Source organism: Corythoichthys intestinalis, chromosome 14 (genome assembly GCF_030265065.1).
Source record: "Corythoichthys intestinalis isolate RoL2023-P3 chromosome 14, ASM3026506v1, whole genome shotgun sequence".
NCBI classification, from domain to species: Eukaryota; Metazoa; Chordata; class Actinopteri; order Syngnathiformes; family Syngnathidae; genus Corythoichthys; species Corythoichthys intestinalis.
Window position 1 is genome coordinate 16881498 of NC_080408.1, and position 16321 is coordinate 16897818.

Consider the following 16321-nt stretch of genomic DNA (forward strand, 5'->3'; position numbering starts at 1 on the left):
TGTGGGATTTTTCCCCACTGAATTAATGCACTTGTGTTGAAGGTTGGATTTTTCTCTTTTTTTCCATTAAGGCTCCATATTATTTGAATTTTAAAAAAAAATTAGAATCTAAAAAACACATCTTTTTCAGGGGTGCCAATAATTATGGAGGGCACTGTAAGTGAAACTCGCTTCAGAGGATTCAATTTATCATATAAGTTCTAAGTGTAAGATTTGACCCATGGAGACTAACTGGGAGAGGCAGCACACTGTGGCCGATGTTTCCCTGAAGCTTAGCGGAATGTTCCGTGTCCTTTTGCACTTGAGCTTATAAGCGGCACGCACGTCTGCACAGGAGGCTCCGTTAATTCCTCTGAGAAGTGTTACTTTCGCCGCTGCCTCCTTGGTGTCAAGTTTAGGTCACGACTGGAGAACATGCGCCTCGGTCAAGACAGAGGACAAAGGCGATTATGTCCTGTCATAAGTTGTACCTTAAATCAAAGGTCTTTATTTATGGGACAGGGGTGAAGAGATCAACACAAGTACGTAAATTGACATGTAGTGTGTGTGCCCTCTGTGTCTGTGTATGAGATCATGGCATTGACACAGACCCACCCCGCACTTGTAGAGTGGTGGGGAGCATGGTTCTATCTGTGGACTTGACAAGTGACAGGACCAGCTGGGGAATGAAACCCTGTAAGACAGGCACTTTGTCTGTTACGAGCAGACCACGCGCAAGCCCCCCACAGTGCTGTGTTAGCTCAGGAAGGAGTCAGCAGATACCACCACAGATGCTGTCTAGAGAGCAACAACTCAGCGTTAGTGTTTCACATGCGGACCATTTGTCACGATGGGTGGGAAACAGTCTCACGGCTTCTCCAACAAGGAGCTGAGCGAGGTGAGCGTCATCCAAGGAGGCCGAAGGAGCACCGGCAGTGATCAGACCAGCGTGTCGTCGGCCGCTGAGAGAATTCGCAGACATGCCACAGTACACTTTGGCTACAGCACCCTGAGCCTGGCCATGCGCGGGCTCGACGATGCCCCAGCTGAGCTGTGGGAGCTGCGTGAGCTCCAGAAGCTCAACCTGTCTATGAACTGCCTTTGCTCACTGCCTCCAGCTCTCAGTGCCCTAGACAACCTGGTGGTACTCAACCTATGGGGCAACAACCTGACCAGCCTTCCACCAGAGATCGGCTTGCTGAAAAAGTTGCGTGTACTTTTTGCTTGCCGAAACCGCCTGAGTGAAGTGCCAGAGGAGCTGGGCTCTTGCACCTGCCTGGAGGTCCTCAGCTTGGCCAACAACCAGATCAGTGGTCTGCCCAGCAGTTTGGCAGCCATGCGCAGCCTGACTAAGCTCAACCTGAGCCACAACCGCATCGCCCACATCCCTACCTGTGTCTACAGCATGAAGGGCCTGGTCTTTCTCCACCTTGCCTGCAATCGCCTGGAGACGATTGCCGACCAGATCCAGGACCTAGTCAATCTCAAAATACTTATTGTGGAGGGGAACAGCATTCACACTCTGCCCAAGACCCTGTGCTTCTTGGAGTCCCTAGAGCTCCTCAATGTGGACTTCAATGAACTGCAAAATGTGCCAGTGGAGATGTACTTGCTGATCAGACTTAGAAGGCTGGCCTGCCACCCTCTGGACAAGGGGCTTCATATTATACATAACCCTTTGCTCAAGCCTATTCAGGAGGTACTCCAAGGAGGACTGAGCTCTTTGTATAACTATCTCAAACCTACGTGAAGCTCCACCAACGAGTGTGATGCTGGCACCAAGCCGACGCCGGACACATGGGCGCTCACGGCTCAACCACATACCTGTCCGGCCACGGATTCCACTATTAGTATTACATCACAGGGCATATTACAGCACACAAATAGATTTTAAGTGTCGCTGGCTCTAAATAAACACCTACAAACCGCCACCACGCACGCTATGCGGAGCTCGCCTGTGAGCGTTATCCATAGTTAAGGGTTAGAAAGTGGGGGCAAAAATTCACAGGTCTACATTTGGAGATTGATTAGTGGCAAGTGTTTGGTGGGGAGGTGGATAACAAACACATGGTTTGTTGCATTCAGGTCATAGGGGTCAGTGAGTGGAAAGAACAGTAAAGTAGAAGGGGGAAAATTATGCAACAAAGAGCAAACAAGATACGCGTCCAGTGTGAGATAATTTATGGGAAGATTCCAAAAGGATCTAAAAGAATTTCTCGTAGAAATGCCAGTGACACTGTTGCTAATTCTCGGAAGTTCTTTATGAATACATGTTTATTAGTTTTTCTTAACACTGTAACCTTTATTTAGTCAGGAATAAAATACGAAGATTTAAAATTCCTTGCCGAAGTGTCCTGGTCAAAAAAACGTTATATGAACTAACTGAAGGATTTTGTAGTGTCAGAGTATACAGCAAAATTAAGTAGTGATCTGATTTCAATTGTATGGTATGAGCAAATGTCAGACAGAGAAACAATTGGAAAATGCTATCAGAAGTTGTATTGGACTGTGTGAAAAAGTAATTGCCCCCAAAAGCTATAGTATTTTTCAAACTATAAGGCGAACCGGATTATAAGGCGCACCATCAATGAACGAGTTCAATTTTATACATAAGAAACACCTCATTATAAGGCGCATTGGTTTATCAGTGCACTGCATTTGTCATTAGTTTGTTATTGTTTAACATTCTAAATATTGTTTTATTTAACAATTTGATTATTAGTAGGGTTGTTCCGATCATGTTTTTTTGCTACCAATCCGATCGTTTTAGTTTGAGTATCTGCCGATCCCGATATTTCCCAATCCGATTGCTTTTTTTTTTTTTGCTACCGATTCAATTCCAATCATTCCTGATAATTTTTCCCGATCATATACATTTTGGCAATGCATTAAGAAAAAAATGAATAAAACTCGGGTGAATATATACATTCAACATACAGTACATAAGTACTGTATTTGTTTATTATGACAATAAATCCTCAAGATGGCATTGACATTATTAACATTCTTTCTGTGAAAGGGATCCACGGATAGAAAGACTTGTAATTCTTAAAGGATAAATGTGACTTTGTATATTATGACTAAATATTGCCATCTAGTGTATTTGTTGAGCTTTCAGTAAATGAAACTGTAGTCATTTAATTTCTGCCCAAATGCATGATGGGAAGTGCAACCATGACTGTGCGTCATGGTACCAATTCATATATCTTCTCTGCGTTGGGAAATAACATAGGGTGTTGAGAAAAAGATCAACTACTACCTTTCTTCCCCACATTGCTTCCCATGATTATTCTAATCGTTGGCAGAGGGATTGTAAGGCTTTAGCCATTTAAAAAAAAGTCACCAAAGGCTGCCAAAATTCTTTCTACTCATTTTGCGCTGCCTTTTAGCTCTATGTACTGCATGGGTAATATGGCGCCATTATAGATTGAACGCGACAATGCGTGAGTGGGTCGTGCAACACATGCGTTAATTGCGTTAAATATTGTAACGTGATAAATGTAATAAGTATTAATTCTCGCCATTTACGCGATAAATTTGGTAACCCTACCTTAAGCTTAAACTAAAGACTCTGGAAGAATGTAACACATTATGTCTGTAACGTTAAATACAATTAGAAAACGATTTAATTTTAAAAAATTACAAAAAAATTTCAAAAGGGCATGTCCGATATTTTTTTGCCGATTCCGATACTTTGAAAATGACGTGATCGGACCCGATCGATCGGCATTAGTTGGATGAATGATGAATGTGCATCTTGAGCACTTTACTGAAACAGTATAATACAGTTATGCTCCTACAAAATAGTTTTGATGTCATTAGCATAATTCATACTACATAAGGCGCACTGTATTATAAATTAAGAATGTATGCCTTTATTGTTATTGTACAAAGTGCATATACACTGCTGGCCAAAAAGTATTGGCAGCCCTGCAATTCTGTCGGATAATGCTCAATTTCTCCCAGAAAGTGATTACAGTTACAAATGCTTTGGTAGTAATATCTTCATTTACTGTATTGGCCCGAATATAAGAGTGTTTTTTGCATTGTAATAAGACTGAAAAAGTGGGGGTCGTCTTATATTCGCGGTCTAGACATTATGCCAATTCACGACGCTAGATGACGCCAGATATCATTGAAGCGATGTTCTGTCATGACAGATCTCAGCTACTCTCAAGTTTAACCAGTTTGCATTATTTTATTGTCATGATTTTCCTTATTCAGATTTGTTTCAAGACTACAGTTACACTTCACTTTGATGGTTAATGCAGTTATTACAATTTTGTTGTTTTATCACAATAGATTGGTTTATTTACATTTCAAAAATCAGAAGCCATTCATTTACGAATGTGATTGCACTTTAGTTTACATATTTAAATGTTCAGATATTAAGATTTGAATGAGGCGAAATAACATACTTTTTCTCTCAAACATATTGTTATAATCATTTGTTTCAGATGTACTGTAATTATTTACTGGATAAAAAAATGTAAAAAGAGGGGTTCGTCTTATAATCAGGGTCGTCTTATGTTCGAGCCAATACGGTACTTTACTTGCAATGAAAAACACAAAAGAGAATCAAAAATTTTTTTTTAATCATGATCATTTTACACAAAACTCCAAAAATGGGCCGGACAACCTTTGGACAAAATAACTGTGAACAACCGCGACTGGTATTCATCAATGAGATTCTTACAATACTCTGCTGGAATTTTAGACCATTCATCTTTGGCCGACTGCTCCAGGTCTCTGAGATTTGAAGGGTGCCCCCTACATTATGCTTCAAAGTTTGTTGGTAGTCTTCAGACTTCATAATGCTATGCACACGGTCAAGCAGTCCAGTGCCAGAGGTAGCAAAACATCCCCAAAACATCAGTGAACCTCTGCCATGTTTGACTGTGGGGACCGTGTTCTTTTTTTTTTTTGATGGCCTTGTTTTTTTCCTGTAAAGTCTATATTGATGACCTTTTCCCAAAAAAGCTCTACATCTGTCTCACCTGACCAGAGAACATTCTTGCAAAACGTTTTTGGCTTCCTTAGCTAAGTTTTGGCAAACTCCAGCCTGGCTTTTTAATGTCTCTGGGTCAGAAGTGGGTTCTTCCTGGGTATCCTCCAATAGAGTCCATTTCATTCAGATGCCGACGGATAGTACGGGTTGACACTGTTGTACCTTCGGACTGCAGGACAGCTTGAACTTGTTTGGATGTTAGTCGAGGTTCTTTATCCTCCATTCGCACAATCTTTCGTTGATATCTCTCATAAATTTTTCCTTTCTGTTCATATCGTGGGAGGTTAGCCACAGTGCCACAGGGCCTTACACTCATTGATGACACTGCGCAAGGTAGACACAGAAACATTCAGTTTTTGGAGATGGACTTGTAGCCTTGAGATTGCCCATGCTTCCTCACAATTTAGCTTCTCAAGTCCTCAGACAGTTCTTTGGTCTTCTGTCTTTTCTCCGTGATCAATGTGGTACACACAAGGACACAGGACAGATGTTGAGTCAATTTTAATCCATTTTAACTGGCTGCAAGTGTGATTTAGTTATTGCCACCACCGTTATATGTGCCACAGGTAAGTAATAGGTGCTGTTAATTAAACGAAGCATCACATGATTTTTCAGAGTGTGCCACAACTTTTGTCTGTCTCATTTTTGGACTTTTGTGTAAAATGATAATGACAAAAATTTTTTTCCCATTCTCTTTTGTGTTTTTTCATTGCATGCAGAATAACTGAAGATATTACTACCAAAGCCTGGCAATGTTTTTTTTTTCATTCTTGATGGAGACAATTGGTCCACTTTGGCATAAAGAAATGTTTAAAGTCAGTAACACTGCAGTTATTGAGCATGAACGGCCTTTTTAATTTCATGACACAGCATTTCTCCTTTGGGATGTTCTGGTTAAGAAGAAAATTAATGGTTCAATCAATCATAGTAAATTGACCAGGTCCTACAGCAGCTCCCAGACCATCACATCACCACCATTACAAACATGCTTGACTCTTAGTATGATGCCCTTTCCCCCCTAAATGCTGGATTACTTTTATGTTAGAAGTAACAAATGGTTCAACTATCATCTTGTCGGTCGATACCATAGACCAGTGGTGCTTAACCAGGTACCGAACCCCACGAGTTTCACAGGCGCATTCACCGAACCCTTCGGAATTACATAATAAAGCCATTTTTTTAGGAGTTCAAACCCTAGACAGCTAACATCTAAGTGAATTCCTGTTCAAATTTCTTCCAGATTTCATATTTACTACAAATAATTTTGCCTTTTGGTGTTGATTTTCACATTGGCAAGTAAAATCAAACTCATTTGATTTCACACTGTTCCTTTTTTTTGTTTTCATGTCTACATTCTCATTTTATTGTCGCATCCTTGCATCACATACTATTTTCATGGCGTAAAATGATGCAATTTTTTTGTTTAATTATCTACGCAGTTCACATTGTCTGTAGGTCTGTTATACTTCCTGATACCAAGTGCCAGTCAACCTTCCACTGAGCAAACCGATTTCGCCTCCGATTAGGTAGCGGGCTAGCATTTGAAAGACATGGAATAAAGCCTGTAAAGTGATGGCAAACTACTCCAAAACTTGGTGGAAAACACCACTTTGCCTAGATTTAGTCAGCGTACAAAATAGGGCTCTGCGCTTCTTAACCTTCACATATTCACCGAACCCCTGGGGTTCAATCGAACCCAGGTTAAGAACCACTGCTATAGACTATTGTCGCAAAAGTCTTGGGAATTATTTATGTTCTCTTTTATTTGTTTGTTGCTGTTGTTTTTGTAAACGTAACATGGACCTTTATGTTCTTTTTTGTCGGATGTGCTTTTCAATTTACTATAACCCTTTATGGATGCATGTTTTTGCCCAGTTTCTTCCTTATTTTTGAATCATGTACACTGACCTTAAATGAGTTAGTTTAGTGTTCTTTAGATGTTTTCCTGGGTTCCCTGTCCTGACTCATCACTGTACTCTTGGTGTCGTTTTTCACTCACCTCTGTTTCATGTTTTCTCCTCTGTTAATCACAATGTTTTACATACGGCTTTGTAATCCCTTTCAGACTTGTTTGAAAATTTCTTTGTGATCTTTTGACTGAGCTGCACCTTTTTGAAATCTCAATTTAATGTCAATTTAATGTCTGACAGGTAAGATTTAGGAAATTCTTGATGTATTATTCTGGGGCAATCAGGCTTTGGTGTCGTCAATTAAATTAACTCATATTTTCATAGATTCCTAAATATCCAAAGTTAGTTTGTAATTATACAAAGGAGAAATAACCTTTTCATTACTTTTTGTCCCCCCACCCCATAATGAATAAAATCACAATTTAAATCCTGAAGTTTATATTACATTTGTTTTCTAATCTATGAAAGCTGGAAATCAGCAAAAAAAAATTGAATTCCTTAGGAGGGCAGATACTTAGCAGGTTTTTTTTTTTTTTTTCCATTAATCACCTATAAACGATTGCTTGCATGTAAGATTATATGAAGTTATTACTGATTTCTGTATTTGTAGTAGCCATTCTATAATCTGCAATTGTTTTGTGAATATTAAATATTTTAAAGTCTTTATTCCAAGTTCACTATAAGTCATTGGGAGCAAAGCTTGAAAAGTGACCTCTGCTGGAGTTTCAGGGTTTTACATTAGTCAAAGTGTTTTGAGTCGGACAATCATATCCCTCACCTCACACAAGGGGTTCCGTGGCTGAAATGTGGCATTTCAAGGTGATGAACAGATATTGGAAGAATTGTGTGTGAAAGTAAAAATCAGTGTTCCATAGTTACTTAGTGAGTAAAGTGTAAGTCACTATTTCCTTTAAACCAAAGCTGTCAAATAGATAAACATAAATGATTAAGACTAACCAACATTATCCCTTAAAGGTGACCTTGAATGGAATTACAACCACCCTCCACCACAGTATCAAGCACCAGATAAATGTCATCTATGTTATTTATGACTTGATCGCATCCCTTTTGTAAGTCAAACCACTCAGCAAACGGGCAGATTTGAAATTGGTGACTGTGTAATTTTACACCACACTTTATTATCCAAGTACCTGGTCACTTACTTTATGGCCATGCGATATCTTAATGTAAACATTAAGCCTACATTAGCCTACTGATATACACACTCACAACTGGCCAATCAGAGCAAAGTGTTTAAGTTGAAACATGAATCCAGCTGTTTGCAGAGTTAAAATAACTTGAGAAAAGTCATTATGTGCATTTTCAATAAAAATTGTCTTGCAAACCTGATAAAATGCTGTGAAATGTCATGAAAAATAATTTGAAGATAATGCAGTGTCACCTTTAAACTAAAACATTAATACAAATTTGATCTTTGTAAATGAAATAAAGAAAAAATAAATAGATAAAAATATAGCCATGAAAATGGTCGTATATCAACTTCTTTTTCTTTGTGAAAGTTTAATATTTAGTTTCTAATATTCAGGGTGTCCCCTGCCTACTGCCCGAAGTTAGCTGGGATAGGCTCCAGCACCTCCGCGACCCTCGTGAGGAATAAGCGGCATGGAAAATGAATGAATGAATGAATGTATACATTTTGGACATACGCAGAGTTTAAGGGGCGGCCGGGGGCAGCCCCCCCGATGGCCGAAAAGTGTCATTGCATGTAATTGACTTTCCTATATATGTATATATAAATATAAATATAAATAAATAAATATATATATATATATATATATATATATTATATATATATATATATATATATATATATATATATATATATATATATTAGGGCTGTCAAAATTATCGCGTTAACGAGCGGTAATCAATTTTTAAAAATTAATCTCGTTAAAATATTTGACGCAATTAACGCACAAATGCCCCGCTCAAACAGATTAAAATGACAGCAGAGTGAAAGGTGTACTTGTTGTGTTTTTCAGAGTTTTGCCGCCCTTTGCTGGCGCTTGGGTGCGACTGATTTTATAGGCTTCAGCACCCATGATGAGCATTGTGTAAGTAATTATTGACATCAACAATGGCGGGCTACTAGTTTATTTTTTGATTGAAAATTTTACAAATTTTATTAAAACGAAAACATGAAGAGGGGTTTTAATATATCTTTTAAGAACTACAAGTCTTTCTTTCCATGGATCGCTTTAACAGAATGTTAATAATGGTAATGCCATCTTGTTGATTTATTGTTATAATAAAGAAATTCAGTACTTATGTACTTACGTATGTTGAATGTATATATCCATCTTGTGTCTTATCTTTTCATTTTAACAATAATTTACAGAAAAATATGGCACATTTTATAGAAGGTTTGAATTGCGATTAATTGCGATTAATTATTAATTGCGATTAATTATTTTTTAAGCTGTAATTAACTCGATTAAAATTTTTAATCGTTTGACACCCCTAATATATATATGCAGTGGGTAGAACAAGTATTTGATACACTGTCAATGGGTATATATATATATATATATATATATATATATATATATATATATATATATATATATATATATATATATGCTTTTAAAATTAAGAGTTTTCCGGTAAAATATTGTCTATAAAAGTTGTGAATCAATAAAACAAACAACAAAATTGAATGAAATGAACAAAAAAAAGATATTTATTTAATGGGTCAAAATTATTTTTCGACATCATGTGAGAAGCACCTTACCATTTGCTTTGCTTAACCGTAGTCAAAAAAACCCGAGGACTGAAGAGGCAAGGTGGATATGCATAAATTTTCAAACCTAAGCTTTCAAAAGCGACAACAACTACTGAGCAAGAACCAAGGATTGAAAATGTGGACCATGAAACGCCAGACAGCACCGCCAAAATGGTGTGCGGAGTTTAAATTTGCCCCACTAAATACGCTAATTGTACAACAGAGCTTCCACCGGTGTCTTGTCAATTTAGTTACTCCCGTCAAAAATTGTATCCCCTGGCCGTGGGAGCGCACAGACACGCATTAGTTATGAGTTATGTCGACTTAAACATTTATTTGAAGCCAGAAAAGAACCACAGTTATATATTTTGGCCATTGACGTTTATTAAACTCGAGAAACTCAATACAGGACCTGAATTACAGTAATAACAGTTGTAGGTCATCCTACGAGTAAAACAGTGAAACATTGCCTTTTTTTCACCTTCAGTACGTATGTTACATTATACCACAGAAAAAAAAACCTCGTAGATAACTACATCACCAAAACACGGAAATCAAGCAAATCAGTGCAGCACAGTGGCTCCGCCCAGGGGATACAATTTTTGATGGGGGTAACTACATTCGCACGACACCGACGGGCGTACCATATTCAATAAATCATGATCTCGTCGAAAAGCATAGCTGTCCTAAGCAGCCTGATTGAGAATTCCCCTCAAGAATGATAGGAAACAAAAAAACGATCATTTGCCTTAATATTATAAATGTTTTGGTAAGTTAATTTTATTGCTGACACTGCTTTTCGGGGTCATCAACATGTTGGGCCCCTCCTGCCCCGAAAGTCATACTCCGCCTATGATTTTAGACTAACAGATGACAGCACATGGGATATTGTTGTTCTGGATGCCAGGTGTGTTGTGCTTCCTCTTACTGTGAGGCGCAATTTTCGTAAAGCGTAATTTTTTTTTCTGCCATGCTACATACAGTGGGGCAAATAAGTATTTAGTCAACCACCAATTGTGCTTAAAAGCTTAAAATTATATTGAAATTCAATGCGCCAAAATGATAATAAGCAGCCCCGCCAACACAGAGGCAATGTTTTCAAAGTGACTTATTTACAGTGGGTCAAATAAGTATTTAGTCAACCACCAATTGTGCAAGTTCTTCTACTTGAAAAGATTAGAGAGGCCTGTCATCGTCAACATGGGTAAACCTCAACCATGAGAGACAGAATGTGGGAAAAAAAAACAGAAAATCACATTTTTAAAGAATTTATTTCCAAATTAGAGTGGAAAATAAGTATTTGGTCACCTACAAACAAGCAAGATTTCTGGCTGTCAAAGAGGTCTAACTTGTTCTAACGAGGTCTAACGAAGCTCCACTCGTTACCTGTATTAATGTCACCTGTTTTAATTCATTATCGGTATAAAAGACACCTGTCCACAACCTCAGTCAGTCACACTCCAAACTCCACTATGGTTAAAACCAAAGAGCTGTCAAAGGACACCAGAGACAAATTTGTAGACATGCACCAGGCTGGGAAGACTGAAACTGCAATAGGTAAAACACTTGGTGTAAAGAAATCAACTGTGGGAGCAATTATTAGAAAATGGAAGACATACAAGACAACTGATAATCTCCCTCAATCTGGGGCTCCATGCAAGATCTCACCACGTGGCGTCCAAATGATAACAAGAACGGTGAGCAAAAATCCCAGAACCACACGGGGGGACCTAGTGAATGACCTACAGAGAGCTGGGACGACAGTAATAAAGGTTACTATCAGTAACACAATGCGCCGCCAAGGACTCAAATCCTGCACTGCCAGACGTGTCCCCCTGCTGAAGAAAGTACACATCCAGGCCCGTCTGTGGTTCGCTAGAGAGTATTTGGATGATCCAGAAGAGGATTGGGAGAATGTGTTATGGTCAGATGAAACCAAAATAGAACTTTTTGGTAGAAACACAGGAGAAAGAACACTGAATTGCATCCGAAGAACATCATACCCACTGTGAAGCATGGGGGTGGAAACATCATGCTTTAGGGTTGTTTTTCTGCAGAGGAACCAGGACGACTGATCTGTGTAAAGGAAAGAATGAATGGGGCCATGTATCGAGAGATTTTGAGCGAAAATCTCCTTCCATCAGCAAGGGCATTGAAGATGAGACGTGACTGGGTCTTTCAGCATGACAATGATCCCAAACACAAAGCCAGGGCAACAAAGGAGTGGCTTCGTAAGAAGCATTTCAAGGTCCTGGAGTGGCGTAGCCAGTCTCCAGATCTCAACCCCATAGAAAATCTGTGGAGGGAGTTGAAAGTCCATGTTGCCCAACCACAGCCCCAAAACATCACTGCTCTAGAGGAGATCTGCATGGAGGAATGGGCCAAAATACCAGCAACAGTGTGTGAAAAGCTTGTGAAGAGTTAGAGAATGTTTGGCCTCCGTTATTGCCAACAAAGGGTTCATAACAAAGTATTGAGATGAACTTTTGGTATTGACCAAATACTTATTTTCCACCATGATTTGCAAATTAATTCTTTAAAAATCAAACAATGTGATTTTCTGTTTTTTTTTTTTTTTTTTTTTTCCACATTCTGTCTCTCATGGTTGAGGTTTACCCATGTTGACAATTACAGGCCTCTCTAATCTTTTCAAGTAGGAGAACTTGCACAATTGGTTGTTGACTAAATACTTATTTGACCCACTGTAAATAAGTCACTTTGAAAACATTGCCTCTGTGTTGGCGGGGCTGCTTATTATCATTTTGGTGCATTGAATTTCAATATAATTTTAAGCTTTTACTTTAATTAAGGTCGCATCACCCAATTCTAATGTTAAATTGTGTAAATAAACAGAGAAATACCACCAGGGGCCATTCGACAGCAAATCAATGCCAAACTGAGCCTTTGACAATCAAGTAGGATAATTAAAAAGCAAGCCTCCCTGTTGTGCAAGATGTGAAATTGTGTCATTGCTCCACAAGATACGATGAACCCCTTTCATGTGGCGCCTATTGACAAACAGCTCAAGAGTGACACTTGAGTATTACCTCACATTTAGCTCATCATGTCTTGTTTAATGGATTTGCCTCCCTGTTGGAGGAGCAGGTACGGGGGGTGGGGTTAATATGATGAAGGAGTATGGATTTGTATGATGTCGATGTCAATATCAGTGTTTCAGCTGCACAGGATGATGGTCAGCGCGGCCGACAAAGAAGACAGTTGTGCTCCAAATGGCATTTTTGTACATTCCAAGTCATTTAAGGGCTGTAGACATGACAATGCACAACAAGGCAGCAGCCAAAACAACTAAATTTCATCTGCTTAGTGTCACATGACATGTTTTGTATCACTTTGGGCATTTATGCTTTAAAATGATTTTTTTTAGCTATTGTTGACATATTTTATATATTTGTTTACAGTGGGGCAAATAAGTATTTAGTCAACCACTAATTGTACAAGTTCTCCCACTTAAAAATATTAGAGAGGCCTGTAATTATCACCATGGGTAAACCTCAACCATGAGAGATAGAATGTGGGGAAAAAAACAGAAAATCACATTGTTTGATTTTTAAAGAATTTATTTGCAAATCATGGTGGAAAACAAGTATTTGGTTAATACCAAAAGTTCATCTCAATACTTTGTTATGTACCCTTTGTTGGGAATAACGGAGGCCAAACGTTTTCTTTAACTCTTCACGAGCTTTTCACCTCTGTTGCTGGTATTTTGGCCCATTCCTCCATGCAGATCTCCTCTAGAGCAGGGATGTTTTGGGGCTGTCCTTGGGCAACACGGACTTTCAACTCCCTCCACAGATTTTCTATGGGGTTGAGATCTGGAGACCGGGTAGGCCACTCCAGGACCTTGAAATGCTTCTTACGAAGCCACTCCTTTGTTGCCCTGGTTGTGTGTTTGGGATGATTGTCATGCTGAAAGACCCAGCCACGTCTCATCTTCAAACTCTCGATACAAGGCCCCATTCATTCTTTCCTTTACACAGATCTAACAAGAACAATGACAAAATACAACCAATCCAACAAGGTTCTTCTGGATTTGTTGTGGTTTCGGTATTGGTCTTGACCTTGCCGGTTTTGTTGTTGGTCAGGAAATGAACATATGCAGGATTTCTTGTCAGTTATTTTTAAAACAAAGTTGACATATTTCTTGCAGCTGATCAGGAATAGCAAACCTGTCTTGGACATGATGATTGATGTGATGATTATGTGCTGCGTGAATGGGGTAGACTTATTGGAAATATAGGAGTATCGAAGTAATTATTGTACCCCCCATGTACAGTGTGTCATTTGCCCCCTGTAGAACTAACATCTGGTGATGTCTTCTTGTAGGTCACACCATTTATGTACCAACTTTCCCTTGTGTTTTTAAATCGTTCATGCATGAATTATCAGATATTTTTATTTAACCCTCATAGAGTACTCATCTAATTGACAGTGCAAGATGTCCAATCCATTTTGAGTGAGAAGGGCAAATGCATGTTGTTTCAATGGCAGTGAAACATAGGAATTCACATCCAGTCTTAACTCCAAAAGAATAAGAGAACGATTGTCGTCAATAGCAGGCAATGAGTTAAGTAATAAGGAAGAAAATCAACTTTACCGTTTGACCGATCACCACTGTTCAAGTATCGAAATGAGTTTCCGCGCAACGCAGGAACATTTTTGAACGACCCCCCCCAAAATTTTCCATTTGCCCAAAAACGCTATTTGTCCTATAATTTTTGAACAAATCACATAATTTACACATAAAAAATTCCAGGACGGAAAGGGGCATAAAAGTTGTATAAAGAATTTGGCAAAAACCAACGGTTCCCCCCAAATTCCCCCCAAAAGTTCCTATTCATTTCTATAATGCTAAATACTTAAACGTAGTAATATTAAATAAGGGTGGTTTAAATATGCTACGTGACCGATGTGGTCAACAGATCAACAATCTGTTTTAAAGCTACCACAAGTAACACAATGCTTAAACGTATGAGAGGGAAACACATGCAAAAAGTATTTTGAGGCAATTAAAAGGTGATAAAAGACTCAATAAAAACACAAATAGTAAGTACTCACCGCGTTCAACCAATGTGTGCATGTGCTGGACGTCTCGCCGCGTAAAAGGAATTGGAGTGACCCGGTAGTGTTCGTCTAGTGACAGTGACAAACAGGTGGGTAAAGCAGCCATAAGTTTTTCTCAAGTAAGAGTAGCGTTACTTTATTGCTCAAGTAAGGGTAAAAGTAGTCATCCAAAAAATTTACATTTTGAGTAACAGCTTATTATATATTGTTATTAGAGATGTCCCGATCGATCGGGTCCGATCACGTCATTTTCAAAGTATCGGAATCGGCAAAAAAATATCGGACATGCCCTTTTTTGATTAAATTTTTTTTTTTTTTTAATTAAATCGTTTTCTAATTGTATTTAACGTTACAGACATAATATGTTACACTCATCCAGAGTCTTTAGTTTACGCTTAAGGTAGGGTTATAAAACTTATCGCGTTAAAATATTTAACGCAATTAACGCATGCGCTGCACGCACTCACGCATTGTCGCGTTCAATCTGTAATGGCGTCGTTTTACCTAAATATAGAGCTATAAGGAAGCCTAAAATGAGTAGAGTGAATTTTCACAGCCTTTGGAGCCTTTTTTTAATGGGTTATAACCTTACAATCCCTCTCCCTAGAATTAGAAATATCGTGGGATGCAATGTGGGGATGAAAGGTAGTAATTGATCTTTTTCTTAACATCCTATGTTATTTCACAACACAGAGAAGATATATCAATTGGTACCACTACGCACAGTCATGGTTGCACTTCCCATCATGCATTTGGGCAGAAGTTAAATGGCTACAGTATCATTTACTGAAAGCTCAAGAAATACACTAGATGGCAATATTTAGTCACAATATACAAAGTCACATTTATCCTTTAAGAATTACAAGTCTTTCTATCCGTGGATCACTCTCACAGAAAGAATGTTAATAATGTAAATGCCTTGAGGATTTATTGTCATAATAAACAAATACAGTACTTATGTACTGTATGTTGAATGTATATATTCGTCCGAGTTTTATTCATTTTTTTCTTAATGCACTGCCAAAATGTATATGATCGGGAAAAATTATCGAGAATGATTGGAATTGAATTGAGAGCAAAAAAAAGCAATCGGATCGGGAAATATCGGGATCGGTAGACACTCAAACTAAAACGAGATCGGATCGGGAACAAAAAAACATGATCGGAACAACCCTAATTGTTATTGTTTGAATTTTTTTTAAAACAATGGTATTTTTTTTTCTCTCAGCGCGAATTTATCTATATGAACTGTTGTTATAAAGATAATGTACAATAATCCCTAACATAACCACATTAAGCCAAAGGAAAAAAAAAAATCATTAAATTGAGTAATGAAGCATTATTCGTCCAAAGAGCATGAGTGCCCTGCCCTCTAGTGGAGAAAATAGTTCCTAGTTTGAATAGTGAATACTGTAGTCCCTTCTTAGTTACTATTATGAAATTAAAAGGATCATATCTCCGGTTTTTCGTGGTCAATGGGTGCCAAATAAAAACTGGGAGAAAGTTTTAAATCTGCGCTTTCCATTCATGTTGAGGGGAGCGCTCGATGTCAAATATTTCATTTGTTATCGTTCTTTAAATACACATGATTGATCAGGC

The 16321-nt window shown here is 38.4% G+C and overlaps 1 protein-coding gene across 1 annotated transcript; it reads left to right on the top strand.

Moving 5' to 3' along the window:
- The first annotated feature begins 829 nt into the window (after nt 1-829).
- On the top strand, nt 830-2934 carry LOC130930292 (leucine-rich repeat-containing protein 30-like). Its single transcript, XM_057858151.1, has one exon. The coding sequence runs from the start codon at nt 830-832 to the stop codon at nt 1727-1729; it is 900 nt and encodes a 299-aa protein (XP_057714134.1). The 3' UTR covers nt 1730-2934.
- The last annotated feature ends 13387 nt before the right edge of the window (nt 2935-16321 follow it).

What these genes read in the sequence shown, in the direction of transcription:
- LOC130930292 (XM_057858151.1), top strand. Translation starts at nt 830, where the DNA reads ATGGGTGGGAAACAGTCTCACGGCTTCTCCAACAAGGAGCTGAGCGAG.